The 24,191-nt window shown below is 46.0% G+C and overlaps 1 protein-coding gene across 2 annotated transcripts in view; it reads left to right on the forward strand.

The window, feature by feature from the left end:
* Positions 1-663: 663 nt before the first annotated feature.
* The window catches only part of IRS2 (insulin receptor substrate 2), a 28,105-nt gene continuing 4,577 nt past the window's right edge, over positions 664-24,191 (forward strand). The window contains exons 1-4 of one of the 2 annotated variants that reach the window (XM_066579878.1): positions 665-1,254; positions 1,658-1,730; positions 3,030-3,163; positions 3,553-6,670. In XM_066579878.1, the coding sequence (XP_066435975.1) occupies positions 3,637-6,670 (3,034 nt within the window). In that variant the 5' untranslated portion in view covers positions 665-1,254; positions 1,658-1,730; positions 3,030-3,163; positions 3,553-3,636. Of the gene's footprint in view, positions 1,255-1,657; positions 1,731-3,029; positions 3,164-3,552; positions 6,671-24,191 lie in introns of both variants that reach the window. The other variant, XM_066579883.1, reaches the window with a different exon arrangement.

Raw genomic sequence — 24,191 nt, forward strand, 5'->3', positions numbered from 1 at the left:
TTCTTGAGATTGACAGGGTATCAGCAGTGAGGATGGGGGGACACATGCCCCTTGTTCTTAAGATTGGCGGGGTCTCAGCAGTAAGGATGAGGGACACATGCCCCCCATTCTTGAGATTGGTGGGGTCTAAACAGTGAGGATGGGGGACATGTGACCCCCATTCTTATGATTGGTGGGGATCTTAGCAGTGAGGATGTGGGACATGTAATCCCTGTTCTTGAGATTGGTAGGGTCTCAGCAGTGAGGATGGGGGACATGTCACCCCCATTCTTCTGATTGGTGGGGATCTCAACAGTGAGGATCTGAGACGCGTGACACCTGTTCTTAAGATTGTCAGGGATCTCAGCAGTGAGGATGTGGGACATGTAACCCCCATTCTTGGAATTGGTGGGGGTCTCAGCAGTGAGGATTGGGGACACGTGACCCCCATTCTTGGGGTTGTTAGGGGTCTCAGCAGTGAGGATTGGGGACACGTGACCCCCTGTTCTTGAGATTGGCAGGGGTCTCAGTGGTTAGACCCCCACATGTGGGTGGGGTATAACTTGACATTCTGGTACAACACTTTATTGTTTTACTAGAGAATCTCCTATGCGAAGCAGTGTGTTTGTGTGGGGGGACCCACGTTGTGTGCACACCCTTGGGCTACGGTCCCCTCAATCCACCACTCCTTATGACTTGCAGTGAATGTAATAAAGAAATGCCATGCATGCTTCCCCCACACTGCAGCCCATGACAGACGAGCTGCTGCCCTCCTCCTGTCACTGCTGCCATGTGCTGGGAATCCCTAAGTGCTTGCAGTGTGTGCTGCCCCCCTCCTCTTCCTAACTCCTGCTATGTGTCCTGCCAGCTGTGTGAGGGGCCGGCCAGCAGCTCTCCGGCAGTGATAGGGTTACAGGGAGCTGCTGGTTGACGAGGTGCAGTGTGTGTCACACGGGGTCCTCTGAAGACCACGCTGATAGCGCTCCCGCAGCAGCCGGGCTCCTCCCGCACATGGAGTGGTCACGTGGTCCCGACATCAGCGCAGGTCCTTGAGCCGAGGCTCCGCCCCCCGCCCTCTGGATGTGTGAGTGTTCTCCGTCGGTACTTGTACGTCACATGTTGTTTTGCTCCTCTACTTCAGTCTCGGGGTGAGATGCGCTATTTACACGGGGACGGATACCGGCGCGGCACGGGCATGGCTGGAGTAACACGGCATCAGTGAGGCGGCGGGACTGGTCCAGCATGTTCTCTCGGAGCTGAGGACTCTCCTTGAAGGTCTGTCACTGTCTGCTACAGTGTTACTACTGCTTCATTCAGAGTGTGCTGCGGCGGAGACGTCCTGCCTGGGAGGAGGGGGACGTGTTTACCTCTAGCTGTAATACTGCATGATATCTGCGTCTTGTCCGTGTGATCTGACTCTGTGGAAGGTAAACAGCCCCGTACTCCACAGCTCATTCAGAGAACTCCGTACTTACTGCAGTCCTGGTATTGCAGCCGCGCTGCCGTCCTGTCTGGGAGGAGGACGGATTCTGTAGAGTGTATGTAGGATGTCTGTAAACAGCCGAGCGCTGCACAGAGCCTGCATGCATGTCGCTACATTGTTACTTCACCTGCTGTAAGCATTAACCCTGTGTTGACTGCACCTTACTAAAATCCTTTTTTTTTTTTCTTGTTGAAGGTCAACTAGAGCAGGTGGAAAACTACAAGTACATTATCTGTCATCATCCCCGTACTGAAGCAGCGGCTGAGAGGTGAGCTGAGGATGGCCAGCCCTCCTCCCACTCCAGGACAGCCCGTTCTGCCCACCGCTGTGAGGATGGGGGACATGTGACCTCCATTCTTGAGATTAGCGGGGGTCTCAGCAGTGAGGATGGGGGACATGTGACCCCCATTCTTGTGATTGGTTGGGATTTCAGCAATGAGGATGTGGGAAATATGTGACCCCCTGTTCTTGAGATTGGGGGGGGGGGGGTCTCAGCAGTGAGGAAGGGGGACACGTCACCCCCATTCTTGTGATTGGTGAGGATGTGGGATGCGTGAGCCCTGTTCTTGTGATTGGCTGGGCTCTCAGCGGTGAGGATGGGGGACACGTGACCCCCCCCATTATTGTAATTGGCTGGGCTCTCAGTGGTGAGGATGGGGGACATGTGACCCCCTGATCTTGAGATTGTTGGGAGTCTCAGCAGTGAGGATTGGGGACACGTGACCCCCTGTTCTTGAGATTGGTGAGGATGTGGGATGCGTGACCCCTGTTCTTATGATTGGCTGGGGTCTCAGCTGTGAGGATGGGGGACAGTTGACTCCATTCCAGAGATTGTTGGGGGTCTCAGCAGTGAGGATTGGGGACACGTGACCCCCATTCTTGGGGTTGTTGGGGGTCTCAGCAGTGAGGATTGGGGACACGTGACCCCCTGTTCTTGAGATTGGCAGGGGTCTCAGCGGTTAGACCCCCACATGTGGGTGGGGTATAACTTGACATTCTGGTACAACACTTGAATGTTTTACCAGATAATCTCCTATGGGGAGCAGTGTGTATGTGTGGGGGGACCCACGTTGTGTGCACACCCTTGGGCTACGGTCCCCTAAATCCACCACTGCTTATGACTTGCAGTGAATGTAATAAAGAAATGCCATGCATGCTTCCCCCACACTGCAGCCCATGACAGACGAGCTGCTGCCCTCCTCCTGTCACTGCTGCCATGTGCTGGGAATCCCTAAGTGCTTGCAGTGTGTGCTGCCCCCCTCCTCTTCCTAACTCCTGCTATGTGTCCTGCCAGCTGTGTGAGGGGCCGGCCAGCAGCTCTCCGGCAGTGATAGGGTTACAGGGAGCTGCGGGTTGACGAGGTGCAGTGTGTGTCACACGGGGTCCTCTGAAGACCATGCTGATAGCACTCCCGCAGCAGCCGGGCTCCTCCCGCACATGGAGTGGTCACGTGGTCCCGACATCAGCGCAGGTCCTTGAGCCGAGGCTCCGCCCCCCGCCCTCTGGATGTGTGAGTGTTCTCCGTCGGTACTTGTACGTCACATGTTGTTTTGCTCCTCTACTTCAGTCTCGGGGTGAGATGCGCTATTTACACGGGGACGGATACCGGCGCGGCACGGGCATGGCTGGAGTAACACGGCATCAGTGAGGCGGCGGGACTGGTCCAGCATGTTCTCTCGGAGCTGAGGACTCTCCTTGAAGGTCTGTCACTGTCTGCTACAGTGTTACTACTGCTTCATTCAGAGTGTGCTGCGGCGGAGACGTCCTGCCTGGGAGGAGGGGGACGTGTTTACCTCTAGCTGTAATACTGCATGATATCTGCGTCTTGTCCGTGTGATCTGACTGTGGAAGGTAAACAGCCCCGTACTCCACAGCTCATTCAGAGAACTACTTACTGCAGTCCTGGTATTGCAGCCGCGCTGCCGTCCTGTCTGGAGGAGGACGGATTCTGTAGTGTAGTGTAGGATGTATGTAAACAGAGCGCTGCACATAACAACATAGCGACATGCATGCAGGCTACTTCACCTGCTGTAAGCATTAACCCTGTGTTGACTGCACCTTACTAAAATCCTTTTTTTTTCTCGTTGAAGGTCAACTAGAGCAGGTGGAAAACTACAAGTACATTATCTGTCATCATCCCCGTACTGAAGCAGCGGCTGAGAGGTGAGCTGAGGATGGCCAGCCCTCCTCCCACTCCAGGACAGCCCGTTCTCCCTGCTGCTGGCTCCAATCTCAACCACAACAACAACAACAACAGCAGCAGTGTAAAGAAGTGTGGCTATCTCCGCAAGCAGAAGCATGGCCACAAGCGCTTTTTTGTGCTCAAAGAGCCCGGAGAGGGGTGCCCTGCTGCCAGACTGGAGTACTACGAGAACGAGAAGAAGTGGAGAAGCAAGTCAGCAGCAGCCAAAAGGGTCATTTCTCTGGACAGCTGTCTTAATATTAATAAGAGGGCGGATGCTAAAAACAAGTACCTGATTGCCCTTTACACTCGGGATGAGTACTTTGCGGTGGCGGCAGAGAACGAGCAAGAGCAGGAGAGCTGGTACCAGGCTCTCACCGAGCTGATCGGCACCGGCAGAGGAGACAGAGAAAGGAATGGCTGTGCAGGTAGTGGGGGATGCTGTTGTTCGGGAACCGCTAGCTGCAGCGCAAACTGTAGCAGCCACCTGGCATGGAGTGAAGACCCAAACTACGGACTAATCACACCAGCTAATGCTGCCTACAGAGAGGTTTGGCAAGTCAACTTGAAGCCAAGAGGTTTGGGCCAGATTAAAAGTCTCATTGGTGTGCATCGACTCTGCTTATCTTCAAGAAGCATCAGTTTTGTGCGTCTAAATAGCGAAACGCCCTCGGTTACCCTTCAGCTGATGAATATCCGACGATGTGGGCACTCGGACAACTACTTTTTCGTAGAAGTCGGTCGATCTGCTTCCACTGGACCAGGAGAGATCTGGATGCAGGTTGATGACAATGTGGTAGCCCAGAGCATTCATGAGACTATTTTAGAAGCTATGAAGGCCATGAAGGAGTTGGCTGAATTTCGGCCTCGTAGCAAAAGCCAGTCTTCTAGTTCTAACCCTATTACAGTTCCGGGCAGACGGCATCATACTCAATTGCCTCCAAGCCAGACAGGACTTACCAGAAGGACCCGTACAGATTTTCCTCCTGCTTCCTCTAGTGTTCCTATAAACCAATCTTCCCGAATCCGCACCGCCAGTGAAGGAGATAACTTAAGCAACAAGACGGTCATATGTAGTCCCTTAAGTCCTAGTATTCTCCGAGCACCACTAAGCCGTTCTCATACATTAAGCTTGGGCGGTCGTAATGGAAAATTATTTCCAGCACCAGGACCCCTTCAGCACAGCAGGTCCATGTCCATGCCAGTTCCCCGGTCTCCATCATCGGTTGCAAGTCCAATTAGCGTATCTGCTGGAAGCAGTGGTCATGGGTCTGCATCCGATCCTCTTATTCCCCCACGATCGTCTAGTTGCAATGTTTCAGCGTCTGGATCACCTACTGACACAGGTTTTATGTCCTTGGATGAATATAGCTCTAGTCCCGGAGAACTGGCACGTGCATATTTGAGCTGTAGAAGTGGAACTCCAGATTCTGCTGCAGGTACTCCACCTCACACAGGGGACATGAATGGATACATGTCCATGGAAAAAACGTTTTCAAGTGGCTGTGTATGCCTCGCTCGGCGATTAGACTGTTCGGCACTGGAAAAGTGTCATCGGAAGAGAACATATTCCCTCACAACCCCAGGAAGACAGAAAGTTGCAATTCCTCAACTTTCTTCTGCATCCCTTGATGAGTCTGCTCTGATTCGTGCCACATTTAAGGGAAGTCCTGGTCTTCTGTCCTCATCTCCCAAAACAAGCCACCCTTATCCGGAGGATTATGCGGATGTGGAGATTGGGCATCATGAGGATGATGGGTACATGCCAATGAGTCACAGGGCTGCTACTCTTTCTTCTTCCGCAGACTATGTTCCCATGAGCCCAGCTAGTGTGTCTGCACCCCAGCAAATCCTGCACCCACGTTTCTGCACTGAGTCCTCTGCAGGTTCTCAGGACGATTCGCCAGACGGTTATATGCCTATGTGGTGTGGTCCAAAAGCACGGCCGGTACCTGTGCACAATCGACTTTCACCTGCAGAGTCATTATCCTTCACTCCTCCTGATTATTTCCTAATACAACCTAAAAATAATTGTTGCTGTCAAAATAACACAATGCCACCTCAGACTATTAGCCCTGTAGATGCGGAACCATATGTGATGATGAGGTCTCCTGTTTCCTCTTCTCCACACGGTCGAGCAATTCGACCATCCCGACTTGCATTGCGCACGCTTCCCAGTATGAGTGAACATCCTCCAGAACCACCTAGTCCCCCTGGAGGGGAATATATTCATATATACTTTGGAGAGACGAGGACCCAAGATACTCTGACTTTGCCTCCTCCACCTGCTCTTTCAGATTCAACACCTCTATCTGCTGCTGGAAGTCCATCCTATTCATCATCTGGGTCCGAGCCTCAGCAATCTCCAATTTCAGACTACATGAATTTGGATTTTGGCCCTGTCTCTCCAAAGTCAAAAGTCTCACCAAACTTATGTTCAAATACAGACTACACAGAAATGAGTCCAAGGAAGTCTCAACCACAATCATCTCCTGTGTCTTCAGCAGATAATCAAACATTACCCATAGACAGTACAGTTTCTGGTGTGCAACGCCTTACTTTGCTCATAGACCAGATAAATGGGGACTTCAGGCTACCTGGTCCTCCCATAGATCCTAACAGGGGTGCAAAGGTTATTCGGGCGGACTCACAAGGTGGGCGCCGTCGCCACAGTTCTGAGACCTTCTCATCTACTACTCAAGTGACTCCTGTATCCCCTTCCTTCGCACATAGTCCGAAGAGACACAGCTCTGCCTCAGTGGAGAATGTGTCCCTAAGACCCGGAGAGACCTTAGAGGCTGGTGAATGTGGCAGTCCCATGTGCAGGGAAACCTCAACTGGATTTCAGAATGGACTGAACTATATTGCCATCGAGTTGTCGCCTGATGAGCGAAACATATTGCTGCTAACACAAGCTTCTTCCAGGGGGCACTTACCTGCTCTTGGACTTGCCAGTATGGACATTGGATCTTATCCGAGCATAGATTTCCTGGGACATAGGATGAAGGGCGCCACCACTGTCAGAGGTGAGGGGTTACATTACTCATTCAATGAAGCCAAAAGATATGCTATGTGTAAAATCCCATTTGAACCCCAGCTGTAGTACTTGTTATATACCTACAAAGTTCCTTCTCTCACCCAAGTGTGACAGATGACTTTGTTTTACTAATGGAGTGCTCGTGGTGCCTCACATAGTGTGACGGATGGAAGTAGTGTGTTAATGGATTACTCCATATCATAGAACAATACTGCTAGAAGTGATACTGTGTCACGTGGGGTAAGAATTAATGAAGTCAACTTCATGTGGTGTTTTGACCTTAAATAACATTTGTCAACCATATTGGATAGTCTGTTAGTTGGCATCTGATATGAAGTATCTGTCAGTGGTCCTAAGAAGGGGTTACATTTGTCTTCATAGTTGGGGAACGTCCACACTGGTTGTGTAACGGTCCGAAAATTAGACAGAAATAACAGCCATTCATTTCATCTGTATCTGTCCATGGAGGCATCAAAGCCTTTAACCAGATGGTACATAGACCATTCATCCTATTCTGCCTGCCAGTGACATGGGAGCAAGAGGTCAGCCATCTCTATCAGCACTATGCATTTTATTGGATCCTTTTTACTCCAAAACAAAGCCTTTTAATGATTGTATTCTATGGCGCATGTCAAGGTGGTTTTGTGCATCTGTGGGATACTTGGTCGTTCTTTCCTACCAAAGTGATACATTGTGTCATTATTCCTCCACTTCTCATTTTAAGGAATGGCATGAATACTACCTCTGTCTCACAGTAGTAATCTTATCTAGTAGAAAAAAGGATTCCTTGCTGAAATAAGCCCAATCACATGGGCAGAGTGTTGTAGTGCTGGTTGGCCTGTGTGTACATTGCTTCATGATGGTGTAACACTACGGTGACTCGCCGGTAGGGCATTACTACTGCAGTTCCTTCTCGCAATGTCTGTAGGTTACACAAGATGAAATTCATGTGTCTGAAACCGGTTTCATAAACAGTCTAAGCTCCGGAAGTGCCATGTAATCCTCTTTTGTAAGGGAAAGGTTAAATAAGCGAAATATTTCCACCCTTCAGTCCTGGAGGGGAAGTGTGACTGGCCCCTCGGTCCGCTGTAGACCCTTCTACATTCTCATTCGGATGTTGTTAATATTTAGGAAGGTCTTCTTCCTGTCATCCAGAAATCTGTGTTTTTGATCTGCTTGCCAAGCGTTGCTTCTCATTCTGTCTCCCCTGTTCTACATTGACGAGCAGCTTGTCAGAGATTAGCATTGGACAGGGTTCATTATTGTTTTGCTTTGTGAATTGCATACTAGTGTTTTTTTGTTTTTTTTAAATGCCCTAAGGGACCTGCAAATGGTTAATATAGGACCGCTATCTCAAGCTTGCAGAGACAATAAGGGAGATATGAAGAAATTCCACATAAACGAACCTCGGAGGAAAGCTGAAATCTGCCACATATACAGAAAATATGATTATTATAGGGCTGCAGTTCCAGTTGTTATAAAATGAACATGCCATGCCTTATAGGAATTGAGTATTTTGTAACTGACAGCCTCTGCTTTACCTCTCGGTACAGTAATTTCCCCTCCCCCACTTGTTTACCTTAAACCTCCCCCTCCCCTGAATGCAGGCACCAGACTGTGCTTTATCTCCTCATTCATTCCCCACCAGAGCCCAAAGCTGCGGTTGGATTGAGCCCACCGGTGCCAAGAGCTGTGGCATGTGCTGTCTGCTGCAGATACAAGGGGTCCGCACGGACGCCCCATCCCTTCTGTTTACAATGTACAGTGGTTTTATGGAACAAATTCCAATATTGGTTCGGGCTGGATCACCTAATCCCAAGCATATTTTAGAGTAGATCTAGTATCTAACTGTATCCTGCTGTACAGCAATGTCTCCTATTTCTTGTCAGCTGAGTAGGGTTTCCCTAGAAGACTGCAGCAGCACCTGTCACTTTCTAAGGTGTCCTCCCATCTCATAAAGTGACAGCGTATAGCTAGGACATGCCATCATTTTATAATTGGTGGCGGTCTGACCTCGGGGACCCCAATGATTCTGGAAATGAAGGAGTTGCAGTAGCATGCTGCATCCCCTCCTCTGTCTGTCCCTGCACAGTGCTGCACCGACCCCTCCTGCTGTGTAGGTAAATGGATCTAGCCAGCTATGCACGGATAGCTAGGAAGGGGACTCGGCGCTCAAGCAGCACTATGGCCCCTTCATTTTCAGGATTGGGGGTTCCAGAGGTTTGACTTTCCCCACCGATCATGGAATGATGGTATTTCCTAACCATATGCCACCACTTTACAAGATGGAAATACCCCTTTAAATCAGACATGTTTGTTGTAAGGTTCCCCTACGTGAACATTTTTTTTGTCAGGGGTTCCACTACTTTGGTGCAATATATGTTCCTTGGAAATGTCACAATCACTGTTACAAACTGCAGATGGTGCCATGTGCTAAAGTGGCAAATGAAGATATTCACACATCCGCTTCATCCCGTTTTGTACTTTTCAAAAAAAACCACAACATTTTAACAGAAGAGGTTGTGGCCTTCCATGACCCGGCAGATTTACTGCAGTTTAAGGGTGAGTGCACACGGGTGGAAATTCCACGGCGAGATTTTGTGCAGAATTTCTGCCGCTGCATGCTGCCATAGGATTGCATTAGTTTATGAAATCCTATGCAGACAGCCGCGATTTGACCGCGTCAAAACTCGCGTGGTAATAAAATCGAGGCATGTCCTATTAGGCTCACACAGAAACGTCACCGCTGATGCGCCGTCTCTGCACCGCGCAAGTGCGGCTGTGTGCCAGCCGGCACATCACAGAGCAGAGAGAAGACGCCAGAGGAGGTGAGCCTCGAAATCCGACCTGGCCATCTGTATTCACTCTATACCAGAGATTGGCGTAAATTGTACACTAGTTATCATAGATTTTTTTTTTTTTCTGCCCAAATGTGAATAACCAAAAAAACTTAAAAAAGTGACAATTAGATGGGTTGTCCAGTGCACTTCACATTAAGGCTGGATTCACAGTGACCATATGGCTACATCTTGGGGTTACATCTGAATCCTGGGGGTGACATTCGGATGGAACCATAATCTTCCATTGCTGAAACGTAGACCAATAGGCTCTCCTTTTCAGCAGGTTTCTGGCTTCTGTGCCAGAAGGAATAGAATGGGCAACCTTATTGGCCTCCATCTGAGGAGTGGAAACTTATGATTCTGTCTGAATTCTGTATTTGGCGAGATGAAACCCCCGGGACATAGTCATAGCGTGGTGTGCACTCTGGTGTATGAACCGCCGTCTTCATGAATCCACCCCTTGTGTCAACTAACATGTGTAAGTCTGCAGGCCTGTGTGGAGTTTTTCTTCCCAGTAGTCTGACCTCAGGGTTTGTTTGTGTCTATTGACAACATGGTAGGCTGAAAGTCAGTGCAGCCCCAAGAGTAATCCCATCATCATCCTTTATTATGGCGTTGCTATTTATGCAGGTCTCGGCCTCTGTTCCGACTACTGTTTTCGCTACTTTTTGTCCAATCACCTTTCCCCTTGTATTTTGATGGAAAAAAAAAATAGCGAAGACTGCGCAATATTTTTGTCTTTTAAAAAAATGGAAACCTGAAGGATCAAGAGTATTGGGATCGATCAGGACCCATTGGGATCCAGAATCCATGGTGCTAGTGTGAACATTAGATATTCGGCTTGTTACAATGTCTTGCACTGCTACGCTTGGATCGCGTGCTGTGACTGAATGTTGGCACGGTGGTAAAAGCTGTACATTAGACTGAAGGTGATTTAAAGATGGACCATTTCGACCTAAATGATGATTTATCAGGTGAACTAGAACAATCTTTTTCTCCAACCCATTACTGACAGATCTGGAAAGAAATATGCCGTGTTTGATATGTTACCTTCTTCTGTCAGACTAAAGATCTTTCCTTCTCACAAGAAATCCTTTCATTAACGACTGATCCTTTTTTTTTTTTTTTTTTTGGAAGAATGTTCCCAGAAAGCTCAGTTGTCCGGCGTCATTGAACGTGTTTGGCTAATTTGACCAATTTATGGCCGATATGAACTGAAATGTGTGTGGCTGGTTCTGCTGAACGATCTCTCGTTAGCTGATTGTTTCTTGAACCATTAACCTACGTCTATCTAGTAGATCGGAATCCCAATGTACAAAACAAACTGAGATTTCTGCTCATTAAGGCCCAATGCCCACAGACGGATTATCGCTGTGGAATTTGTGACCAGAAGCCCACCGTAAATTCCGCAGCAATGTCCGTCGATAGACCTGCTGTGATCCCTGCCCGCGAGCGGAAACCAGCTGTGATTTTCCGCTCGCGGGGCAGAATCGCAGCATGTTCTAATCTGTGCAGAAAATCTCACGGACGGCTTCCATTGCAGTCAATGGAAGCCGTCCGTCCCGTGGTACTTCCACAGCGAGCACTGCAGGAAATCGCATCACAGCCCAGCGCTGATATGTCATGCGCTGCACTGCATCGGCTCGCCTACCAAGACACTCACCGCAGATCCGGAGAGGTGAGTATAGAGTCTGGGGGGCGCCTGGACTGATTCAGCTGCGATATTTCGCAGGCGGAATTCGACCCGGCCGTGGGCATGAAGCCTAAATGTTAACATTTGCCATCTCCTTTTTCTCTGAGTTATTTTGTGTATTGTTGAGCTGTTCAAAGCTGTACATAATGTGGCACTTAGCACCCTGAAACCCCATTAAATTGTCCAAGAACTGTCCGCTTGGTTACCTTGGCTGGTTGCAGGTTAGCTGCTTATGAGATTCCACTGTGTTCTTTCCCTTTTTAATATTGGTTGGCCACACAGCCTCTCATCGTAGACACTGGTGAGATGCTATCTTGACAGAAGATTAAACATGTCCATATATAGAACCCTTCTATTGAGCCAAAATCTGAGCATTGCATTCTTTCAGGCCATTTTCCGCGGCCTGATAAATAGTTTTGATTCCTGAATCCAGTAGGTATTTGAACAATTCATTCGATGTAAACGCATGCCCCGACTGAATGACTAATGGCTATCTGTTTGCTTCTCGCTTGTCATTAACTTTCTGCATGCCAAAATCTGAAGGCTGGATCAGCCCATGTAAACAGGCAGTTGCTCACTTAGGAAAGACTGCCTGTTTATTGTGAATGGAGGTGCCTAGAGCAATCCCCGGTCCACCTCCATGCAATAGCAATGATTGTTCCTGTGTAAAAGCATAGGAATGATTATGGCTGGTACGACCTGTTGGGCGTCCCGTGTAAGAGGGCCCTTTGACCGGGCTACATCACAATAACGCTAGAGCCTGGAGCAAGGACATGAAAACCCTTACTACAGGCACCGCCTCACACGGCTTCACAGATGCTGAACAAAATGTAATGAAGTTATGAAATAACACTTTGTTGGATTATAAAAACCCCTGTGTAAGATAATGAGACAAGAACATACTGCGCACAATTACCATCCATAATGACAATAAATGAGTTGTGACATTGATGGAGAGCGCAGTATCCTTCTGCTGCAGGTTACCCTGCAGTCTGGTCCACGCTCTTTATAAATGATATATAATGTACTAACAGTCACCGACACAAGTTCATAGATACTTAGAAGTGAGGATTTTATTTGTTAGCCACATAGCAATATCCTTGTGTTGCAGCGTTCTGTATACTGGTCTGTGTCTGGGAGGAGGATTGGTCAGCCTGACCGGTCACTGGATTGAAGCATTCCCAGGCAGCGGCCTCAGTCTTGTGGGTGCTGAGCACCTCTGACGCTCGCCCTCCTGCCCAGATGAAGTGCATCAGTAATGCTAACCATTCTGGCCCCGTCTCAGCAGGGTGAGTCTGGTGCCGGGCGTTCAGCTGCTATTTGACTAAAATATTCTCTTTGAACCAGACAGCAGTTCCACTAGGTGCACAGCATTATGCCATGGTTTTACAATGGCAGCTCCCAGTGATACAATGTACACTTTGCTTTTTTCTTTAATTCTGGCAACATTGTATCCATTGATAAATAATTGGCTTAATATGGTAATTCCTAGAGCTCGTCTGGGCCCTTTTACATAATTTTCTGATTCCGTAATTGGCTTGGAAAATTGGTTGCACATTTGTAGGAACGCTCTGCATAACATCTTTGACCACAAAAACCTAATGACTTTCTAATTATTTACAAAGATTGCCATACACCACTATAGAAAATCCCTAATATATAGCATTTTTTGGTATTCCATATGCCAGTTAAGGGTGGTTTCACACCTACTTTGGGGATTCCTCTTTTCTAGTCCAATCGGGGAGCAGGGGAATCCCCGCAGCCGATTGGCTCTGTTTCTGGACGGAACTGAACAGCATCGGACAGACCCCATTGACAGTAACAAGAGTAAACCCAAATACAAAGATGCCAGAGGTAAATTGTATCTTTTGTCTCATTGCATGTTTATATGGATTAGGCATTGTGGCTCCCACTCCTGTTGATTCCTCAATCCCATGATGCTCCTGGACACGGTCCGAATGGGAAGAGCTATGTATGAATATTGCTTATGTAGCTAGCTGTATTAGCCTCGATTTGATTTCTAGACACAATGCTGCAGCAGGGGTGTAGCTGAAGGTTAATGGGCCTGGGTGCAAAAGTTCATCTGGTGGGGGCACCCCCTCCCCCTTCCTCCTCACAACTTCTCTTCATAGCTGCAGCCCTAACAACTTTTAAAGCAGCTGATATGGGGAAAAAAAAACATAATAAAGAGGAGACCTTTGTTTTCTGGTATTCTAAGTGCAGTAAGAAGGACCCATTTACTTTATTCTGCTGTTTAGTACGATTGTGGAGATATCAAATTTATATACTTTTTTTTTTTTTTTTTTTGTGATTTACTACTTAAAAAAAACTCTTCTGTCTCCATAGTCAAACACCCATATCTTTTAATGTTTTTGCCTAAATTAGGCAGTGTGATGGATTGCTTTGCAGTGCAGGCTGTAGTATTATTGGCATGGTTAGAGAGTGCATATAACTTTTTGATTGCTTTTTATTCTGTTTTTGGGAGACAAGTTTTCTAGAACTAGGCACCCTATCTGAGAGGGCAGCAAATACTTCAAATTAAAAAACTAAGCTGTACCCCCAGCGGTCCAGCACTACTGCTCCTGTCTTTACCACTGATCTTTGCTTACTTGGGTACAGGGGCGTACCTAAAGGCTCGGGTGCAAAAGTTCAGCTTGGCTCAAACCTGCAATTTTTGTGCGATGCGTTTAACATTTGTGTAAAAAAGAAAAAAAAATGCAGCGATATTGCAAGTGTGAAGACACCCTAAGTTTTTTTTTTTTTGTTTTCCTAGTTTATATGGCTGTAACCCCTGGAGTGCCAGGTTTTAATTATCTATCTTAATCTTTGTGACTGAGACCTACTTCAGAATCCCATCCAATGTCTTTGTGATGAGGGAAACCCTTGGCCATCTCAGCGAAGTATCTAATAAGCACTTTAGGTGTGACTGTCTGTCCATAATTTGGCTAGATCTGTCACACCCGATAAGTCATGTGTTTGTTTTGTTTTTTTATTTTTTGAATTGGGATAGCCCTGGTTGCTGCTCCTTATTTTAATTGCTCCACAACATTGCCACATGCCTGTGGCCCACCCAGATTAATTGCCAATACAAGATCTATAGGACCATCCGGGACACCAACTTCGACAGCCTACAAGTTTACACCATCTAGAGGCTCAGTTACAGCAATATGCTGCAGGATACCATACGGCACCAGTATGCCTCCATGCCTGCCTATATCAGCTAGGTATCAGCTTAAGCGTTTGACAGTCTCCCCGTGTAAAAGGACCCCGAGTGTTTTGAAGTGGTTGGTGTAAATTGTGGGCATCATCGACGTGACAACTGAATTTGAGGAAGGATTGCGTGAAATCGTTTTGTATTCTTCTGCTCTTCCGTCTTGTATATCGTGGTTCTCTGGGTGAATGTGCTCATCTAGAAGAGTTTATAGTAGTGGCAGGATATTGTGAATGGAGTGTTTGTTTTAAAGTGAGCCTAGAACAATGGTTGCTTAAGGCATAGGAAGTGCTTAGCGTGAGGATTGCCTCCGATTACTTTCCAGATAGCAGGACAAGCTTACATTCACGTAGGCAGCGTAGGAAACGTTTATACAAGAAGCCGCCACCGCTGTATGATCAAATCTTACTTTACCTAGTTGGCATTATCAGTTCCGTGCTGATGTTTCTGTTTTTACAGGGAATCGGATGTTTTAGTATATGGTGGTTGACTCTCCTGACATGTCGGTTTTAGTAAATACCTGTACTCCTTGTGAAATAATTCTGCAACATCATTTCTTGGCCGCTCTCACACGGGCGTATTTTTCAGCGTTTAACGTTGCATTTTCGGCGGCGTTTTGGCCTGCTTTTTTTCAGTTCTGGCATTATCTGCTTGCTTGACTTGCTTTAGAACTGTGCTAAAAACGCAGTCAAGGCGGTCAAACACAATTCAACGCCACTGAAAGCACAGTAAATGCTGTGTTTAACAAAGAAAAAAACAACGTTTTTTTTTTTTTTCAAGCGCCTGAGTGGGAGTGGCCTTGAGTCCGAGTCTACTATGGCGCCCCCGTTACTCCTAGAAGCGTTACAAAAAACTGAGACTCTGAAAGTTTCTCTTCTATAGCTTCCTCTTACTTGCAGATGACTTTTGAGAATACAATGTTTTTTGTAAGAATACAAGGTGCTTCTGCACGGGACGACTGTCAGTCACTTCAGTGCCCGATGGCCATGCTGATGACTATAGCCTTTCAGTGACTGGAGGCAGAGCGGGCTGGAGATCTCTGCCGGACACCCGCTTCCTTTCATCGTGAACAGGCAGTTCATAGATGAGCGACTGACTTCTTGCTGACACTTAGCAAAAAGTCGCTCATTGGTTGCTTCTATTCAGTGAGATGAAACCAAGTGACTAATGATCGGTTTTTCGCTCAGTACCTTGTTGGGTTCCCCTTTTACACGGGACGACGATTGCTGGAAATCACGTGTTTGAGGGATTTTTCTTCTTTTTTTAAATTTTATTAAGTGGTCTGCCTTTGTAAATGGTAATTGAGGTTTGTGATCAAGCCGAGCGTTACCTAGACATGCATGCTACTATTTTCCCAGCCGTAAAAACTCGAAATTGGCGTTTATGATTCATAAGTTTCTTCTAACATTTGACGAACAGATGCTCCAAACTTGCTTGTAAGGAATGCAGGCGGGTACTAACTTGAAGACTATTTTCAAAGAGTGGTAATGTATAATAAAAAGACTTCAAAGACCAGCAAGAAAACAAGAATACAACCCAGCCATAGCCCAGACATCGGTCTGCTGGCATAAACTGGTTGTCTTGAACAAGCCCGTGAAAGTGCTTGTATACACCTTATATGTCACTGTCTGCCTCACCGTGCTAGAAAAACAAAAGTATTTACACTCCTTGAGTTCGCCATGGCAGCAGCGTCTGTAACAGATGTACGCTGCAGCGTGATGTTTACCCGCACAGGATTCCATGGCATCACATGTGTACACAGCGCCACGTAGAACACCTCTCTGACGCAGCCCAAGCAAAAGGCTCCAACGAGACCTGATGCAAATGAATCCGGCATGCCAATTGTATTGCGGGGTGAAGAAGAGGGAATGACATTTAGAAGGTTACAGCTGAAGCCACATAAGCAGAAAAAACAACCCCATGCCATATGGCGAGCAGGGGGGTTACTTTTTTTTTTTTTTTTAGTTTTGTTTTTAAGTCTATTTGAACCCGCTGTAGTATCCATATCCTTCCTATCTGACTGATAATTTAGCCCTTGATGAATATGAATGGCTAATAAAGGCGAGGATGGATGGTGGCCTTAGAAGACCCCGGGCATTGCCTGTGAGTTCGGGATTAGACTGTGCTGAAGCTCAGCATGTGCACACTGCCAAAATTGTATTCAAGGTCACTGCATGTCTGAATGAAGTGAGCTAATCTGTTTTATTGGGAGTGCAAAGGTACTTGTGTTCAGGGCATGTGATTATACACCAGCAGATGTGAGCGCTGACGCTTGTGGGGCATTATTCTTGTCAAGTAAGGGATGTGAATGAGCTGGATGTAGTTTTACAATACTCTCACGCCCACACTGCTTCCTGCCTGTACAACGAGGAGCCGTATAGGTGATGGCATGTGCAGTTGTAACCTGGAAAAGGACTATAAAATAGTTGTACTATACACACATAGCGGCCGTATACTTACTGATACAAGAGGGCAGGCATATACGCCACTTATCCTTCAACATGCAGACAGCTAAGCAGAGGAGCAAGTAACATGTGAGGGCACTGATGGGCAGCCAATCACGAACCCTCCTTATACCGAGGGGGGCGGCTGTTAGTGCTTATCCTGCACAAAAGAGTAAATGCTTAGGGTGTGTGTGTGTGTGTGTGTGTGTATATGTATGTGTGTGTGTATATATATATATATATATATATATATATATATACCCTATTACCCTTTTTTCCCCTATTTTATCAAGACTATACTTTACTTTAAAGGAGTTTTCTCCTTACATGTTTGCATGATCAGAGACCCTGTTGGAGCAAAAGGCAATCACAATGTTCACCTTTGAATACAAAGCTGTACCCGGTTGTACGAGCTCCACTATAAAGCATCCTTGAGCTGTTTCATTGACCTCCAGTAATTAGCCTAATTTTTAAAATCCCTTATTAGATGAGAAATCATTTTATTCAGGTTTTTTAATCATCTGTAGTTTCCTTCTTTCAAAGACCTGCAGACCTGAATGGGAAGCGCTTCACTTTGCCTCTGGTGATTCCTGACCTGTTATTTATCTAGGGGTCTTGCAGATATTAGGAGGACCCCCACAATAGGATTGTTGTTCTACCCATCGGTGGAGATTCAGTGTTGTTTACATCAGTGCCATCCTCCTCTTGCAGGAGAAGACTTCCTTCCTCAGCAGATGGTAGCCTCAGGGCCATGCACCTGCCATGACAAGCAAGGCACACTAGTAATCTACCCCAGCGCTGCTGTTGACAATAGGCTAATGATTGCATGCCATCTGCGTCTCAGGCCTACTAGGAAATACGGGAAGAGATTTCTTCTTTTTCCGAGACAATAATGACAATGCGAGTGAGATTAGAGGACAGTGCAAGTACTATCGCTTTCATCCAGCAATGATGACCCCTGGGAATTCTCTTCTGACCGTGTGGGATATTCTTCACAGGTACATATGTCATATGTGAGCCTTCTGCTGCGCCTAAAGGTGATTGATTTTTTTTTTTCTTTTAGATGGAACGATTAGCGTTGAATAAAAATTGTTCAAACGATAACCGTGCAGCCTAAACGCAGCCGACAACCGAACGGCGAACAATAATCCTTCACTATTCATTTTATGCGGCATAAAAATGATCATTGGCCCGTTCACTTTAAAAGCGCCAGTTTGGTTCTTCTCGTTCACTTATAGTGAATGTAAACGACTGTATGATTTCTCGTTTGAACGAGCCAACAAAGTATCCGCCTGTCTAAACGGACTGCATGTGAATGAGCTAGCGATGACATTACATGCTTCTTATAGCGATAAATTGGCTTGTCTTAAGCTGCTTTCGCGCGGCCGAGAAAATTGCGTGAGAATATGTACCCCACTCTTTTGAAAGGAGCAAATACATGAGCTTTTCCCCTTGCATTGCAGTGCAGGGAAGATATCATCCAGTGCATGGCCTGTTATTTTCAATGAGGCCAGAAAAGACATGGTCAGCGTGCGTTTTGAGGTTCCCCATGGAGGATCACAACTGTACTGAAGTGATGGGGTGCGTTTTTGACACACACACACAAAAGGTATATCGCGCTCGTTCATCAGCGTGATATTGGGCCGAGTCATATGGTCTGATCTCGCGCTCGGCCATGTGTAAGAAGCCTTAGTCCCCTGTACTGTGATCCTTTCAAATCCACATTTGGAAAATTCGCATAGCACTATCCAGCCCTCTCCCTCTTGTCCGCCCTGACTGTTGTGCAGAATAAATCTGGGCAAAGTACAGTTGAAGACTATCTGTAGTAAACAGTGCAGAGTGGAATGTGTAATCTTGTGGAGCAGGTTCAAAGGGTTGAGAAAAACAAGTTGGAATTCATCATTTCGCCAGGTCAACCCTGCTCCCATCTGGTGGAGTAAACACTTCAGATTTCACTTTACATAACACAAAGGCGCAGAATGGATGGACATGTCGTTGTGTGTGTTTGTTGTTTTGTATACATTCTTTTATTTATAAGTGTACAGAAGGGAAAAGGGAGGGGGGGGCATACAAAAGTAACAAAGCAACAAAATTCTCATAACATGCTGTTGGAATTGACATTTGTAATGCAAATAGTAAACCTAATGGAAAAGCCAAGAGAAGAGCCTGGAACAGAAAGAGGGAAATAGGATGTGTTTTCAGGGAACTTTGCTATCCAGATTGGGAATTGTGCAGGAAATCTGTTCTAATGATGTTATATATTGATTGGCTGGTACACGTTTGAACAGAGTTGTTTGCTCCTGTAAGAAATCCACTTGTTCCAAGTTTTGAAATATTCCTCTGTCTCTCCTGCTTGCAGATATCTAGTTTTTTCAAAGCTGTTTTATTATGCAAATCTCATTAAGCCATTCATGGATGTTAGGGGAGTCTGCGTCTCTCCAATGCTTAGGAATTAGTATTTTGCTGAGTATGGGAGGAATGGGTCACTCTTTTCTTGTCTGAGTTTAAGGTGGTATTACATACATTAGCTTTGAGTAAGACTCTGGGTAAAAAAAATGGTACATTTTTGTATAATTTGTGGTTCTCCTACTTTTATAGTATATTATCAGTATTCTTGAAGACTTGAGGTAAACGCTGTGTCACAACTGTTTAAGGTTCTAGTTTGGATAAAGTAGCACCGTGGGTTCCTTGAAATAAGCCAAGATGTTCTTACTAAATTAGAAAAAAAAATGCCCAAACATCACCCAGAGTTTATACAGTATTAAGTCGGATTATATGACGCATGGATTAGGCATTGTTGAGCAGCTTGGTTTAATGGAAAGGGTCAGAGATGGTGGCATTAGTGTAATGCTGAACTGGCTGATACCAGTAGCTACAGAGAAAGTTCACGGTAACTCTAAAGATGCAAAGTAAGGCACATGTTGTTGTATGACTTCCCAAAGTCACGGATTATTCCCGAAACCCCTCTGAATATTGCTGTCAGCACAACTTGGTGTCTAAACGCTATGAGCCCTAAGTGCTCAAGTTATTTCTTTATGGCTTCTGTTTTCCTGCATGCGGAGCGAGCCGCACATAGCACTGAGGTTACTACAGGGTAAGTTTCACATCCCATTCTGTACATATTTGCTGAGCAAACTCCAAGCTAGCGTTTGAACTTCTCATGAGCCATATTATGTTTGTGCCAACAGCAGACAAGGAGCACTATACCATAAGAGCAGTCCATTCATTCATAGTTTATTAGAGGTGACCCAACAAAACCCTAATTTGTTGCTAGCCAGCCCGCTATGTGTTTACAAGAGGAGTATAGCATGAAGAGCTATATAGTCTATATAGAAAAACATAACCTACTGTAGTTTGTAAGACTGAAAAAAGACATGTCCATCCCGTTCAGTCTATCATCCTGTAACATTGATCCAGAGGAAGGTAGAAGCCAATTATCCTCATTTTAGGAAAGACTATTTACTTCCAGACTCCAAATCTTGCAATCCGTATATATCCCTGAAGTAAGATAGTGTCTGTCACATGTATGACACATTCTGAGCATGTTACAGAAACCAGGGCTGTAGTACTTGGGCAGTAACCCCAATTGTGATAACCTCTCTCGGCATTGTAGTCCGCCCATTCCTTTTATAACGTTAGTTGCCCTAGCTCATTCACTCGTGAATGCAATTCTCATTCAGGATCGCTCAGTGTAAAAGTAGCATTAGCATCGTGCTGCTGGCAGCTGCAGTGATCAGGGGAAGACCAAAAGCAAGTGTTTAATTTCCCTGCAGTGCCTCCACAGGTAAAATGAGGCATTGCATAGTTGACACTGAGACTGTGCTGCAGGATTGCTCATTGCTCAGCACTTTTGCGTAGCAGCACTTGTGGGTCCTAGACTTGACTCTGACCAAGGATAACCTCTTCATGGAGTTTGTACATTCTTATTTGCATGGGTTTCCTTTTAGGTTCTTCAGTGTCCTCCCACATTCAAAGCTTGCTCATGGCTTAAATGAATTCCTATAAAACTGTGAGGGGCTCTTTATATCTGCTGATTTCTGGAGCTCCAGAATGTAACGTTATTAAATGGAGGGATTCTGAGCATCGATGAACAGATTGGAACAAGCTTTCCCAAGTCTCCTTTTGCGAATGTTTGCATTAGTCTCCGTTTATGAAATAGACATGTATTTAGCTCCAGGTTGGTATGTACATAAACACCAATCCAAGAACCAAACAAGTTTAAATGTTTTCCTTTGAATGGAAAGCGATTAGCATTTTTTCCCTGCTCCTATGAAAAATAGATGTTTTCCTGGCTTCTGGTGATGTGTGTCTTTATGGAGAGCCCTGGGGCTGACACAGAGCTAGACTGTCAAACCCAGATTGTGTTTGCATAGTAATATAACCAGAGGCTAATTACTAAACCCTTGGTGATGGGCTGCTATACTGCCGCAGCCCAGGACAGCCTTCCTTTCATACTCTACTGAGGGATATTTGGGATTGAACTTTTTTTTTAGAATTCTCTTAGCATTTCATTTTAGGAATGTTTTTTTCCCCCCCTTTTGTATTGAAACACAAAAAAAAACTTTTAAACTTCTTTTTTTTTTTTTTTTGCTAAGGCTAATCTTACATTACATTGTGTTCTATATGTTGGAGGCATACATCGGGAGTTTTCCTGACTCATGCCACTGTATAGTCTCCACAATTCCAAACATCAGTCAGGGCAGGCAGCTATCAGTCAGTGGCTGCAGGGCGGAGTGGGCATGGCAAATGCAGCTCATGAATATGTAGGACCGTTTCCGGTTTGGCTGCTACTACTAATAAAATGCAGGTTTCTCCCAAACTACTGCACAGATGCAAACAACAGACGTTGCCCAGTATCGCCCTGTGCTGCTCTCAGAGAATTGCAAAAACATGGTGATAGGTTTCCCATAAAGCAATGTTTGCATGTGGCCAAACTTTCCATCTGCGTAGGGAAGTTAAACCTTAGCTTTCCGTTGTTTGAGGGAATCTCCTTATGTACACAAAGTGAAATGCTAGTCGTCAAGCGTTCCATGTGTTGAGCTGATGACGAGGCTCGAGATTCTCCCGCGTCACCGGAGACAGCAGTGATGCAAATACGGATGCGCTGTTGACCTAGAACATGATAAATCAACATCGCATTCATTAGAATAGCAGGTGATACAGAGCATCTCATTCTTGTATGTAGCTCAGCAAACAGACAAACATTGAGCAACTCCTTTGGCAAACTTATCTGTCACTGCAGAATTCAGACAGGAAGCAGGAATTTCCTTATTTTCCTCTTTTGTGACAGATGGCCAGTAGTAAAAGCAATAGGCAGCTGTTCAGACATGTGGCAGATCACAAGAAGACTAAGAAGTACCTTAAAGGAGATGTCCCGAGGCAGCAAGTGGGTCTATACACTTCTGCATGGCCATAATAATGCACTTTGTAATGTACATTGTGCATTAATTATGAGCCATACAGAAGTTATAAAAAGTTTTATACTTACCTGCTCCGTTGCTGGCGTCCTCGTCTCCATGGAGCCGACTAATTTTTGGCCTCCGATGGCCAAATTAGCCGCGCTTGCGCAGTCCGGGTCTTCAGCTTTCTTCTATGGAGCCGCTCGTGCCAGAGAGCGGCTCCGTGTAGCTCCGCCCCGTCACGTGCCGATTCCAGCCAATCAGGAGGCTGGAATCGGCAGTGGACCGCACAGAAGAGCTGCGGTCCACGAAGGTAGAAGATCCCGGCGGCCATCTTCAGCGGTAAGTATTGAAGTCACCGGACCGCCGGGATTCAGGTAAGCGCTGTGCGGGTGGTTTTTTTAACCCCTGCATCGGGGTTGTCTCGCGCCGAACGGGGGGGGGGTTTAAAAAAAAAAAAACCCGTTTCGGCGCGGGACATCTCCTTTAACCCTTTCATCTGCTGCTGGTGGTGACCACAAACAAGGGCACTTGTCAGATCTGCAGTATGTTATTGATCTGTACTGGGAAAACATTATGTATTTTATAATCTATCGATCTACATCTCTGCTCATTCTGGGCTTTGGAGTCCTTCAGGCGGTCTTGTCATAGATTGTGCATAGGAAACGTTCACATCACGCAGTGAAGGTTGTCAGTCATTGAGCAGAACTACCCAACAGACTCCTAAGCTCAAAGTCAACAGCTGCTTAGTCCAACTGGTGATTTATGGATCTGTCTCTTTCCTTGGATACTATGTGCCTCTGCTCAGCTCTGCCTGCACAATGGGACTGCGTTGTCAACGTGACGTTTCCTTTAAGCAGGTAACAAGCAGCATTTGTAGGTTGCTCAGTATTACTTGCGACAGATCACTGATCTGACCCCGCCAGGCGGCCATAATGTATGTTACGGTAACTGTTCAAATGCTCATTTCGCCAGGGTTCAAACGGTGTAGGCAGATTTCGGTCTTAAAACCCCCTGACTGCTTCCCTTTTCAGCATACCCCTGTTTCTAAAATGTGTATAGTAAACTGATGGCCATACATTTCTATACTTTTTTAAAGTTTTTTTATTTTTTTTCCCTTTTAGGGCATCTGATAACCAAAAAAACCTGTATGTTTAAATGTATTGGAAATGTACAACCATGCTCTTGTGGAATGGAATAGCGTGACATGCTGTTATCTCTTTCTGTCCCACTAGAAAAATTTACACAAATACAATGGAGGGGAAACGTTGTCAAAAGTATTCACTTTTGAACTACATTTCACCAATAGTTAATAGGTACGCCAAGGAATACATTTTAATACATTCGTGTATTAAAATATATATGCTGATAGAAAGTGAACTCCTAATGTGAACAGCCCCTAATTTTCATGTATTTGCCCCCACCCCTTCCCTGCTAATTGACAGACCTCTCTGTATTACTGTGCATATGGAGAGACTTGTTGATCAGCCGTGGGGAGAGCAGTTAATTATATGGATGTTAATGAGCTGTATTGCACACTTTGAACTGAAAGTTTTCCAAAGTTTTAGAGCTGGTCAGTATAAGTAACAAACCCCTGAAATCTGCATGTCTGTCCGCTATACTGCAGTGCTTGTAACCCAGACGCTAGTGATGGGATTTTAAGACCCCGCCTCCAGCAAGAGATTGCTCTGATTGGCTGAGCTTGGTTGTGATTAGTTCATTGAGCGCTGGCTCTGACTGTCTGAGCCAGCGTTTGATGAACCAATCAGAACAATCTCTTGCTGGAGGCGGGGTGTTCAAACCCCATCAGTGGCAAAAGATGCTTTGTCGGCGATTACCATTGCCCGGCGCTCCGGAGAGCAGCATCTGGGACCCAGACGGCGCCTGCTAGGTATTGATTTTTTTTATAGCGTAGCTGAGGCT

This window comes from Eleutherodactylus coqui, chromosome 1, assembly GCF_035609145.1.
Source record: "Eleutherodactylus coqui strain aEleCoq1 chromosome 1, aEleCoq1.hap1, whole genome shotgun sequence".
NCBI lineage: Eukaryota > Metazoa > Chordata > Amphibia > Anura > Eleutherodactylidae > Eleutherodactylus > Eleutherodactylus coqui.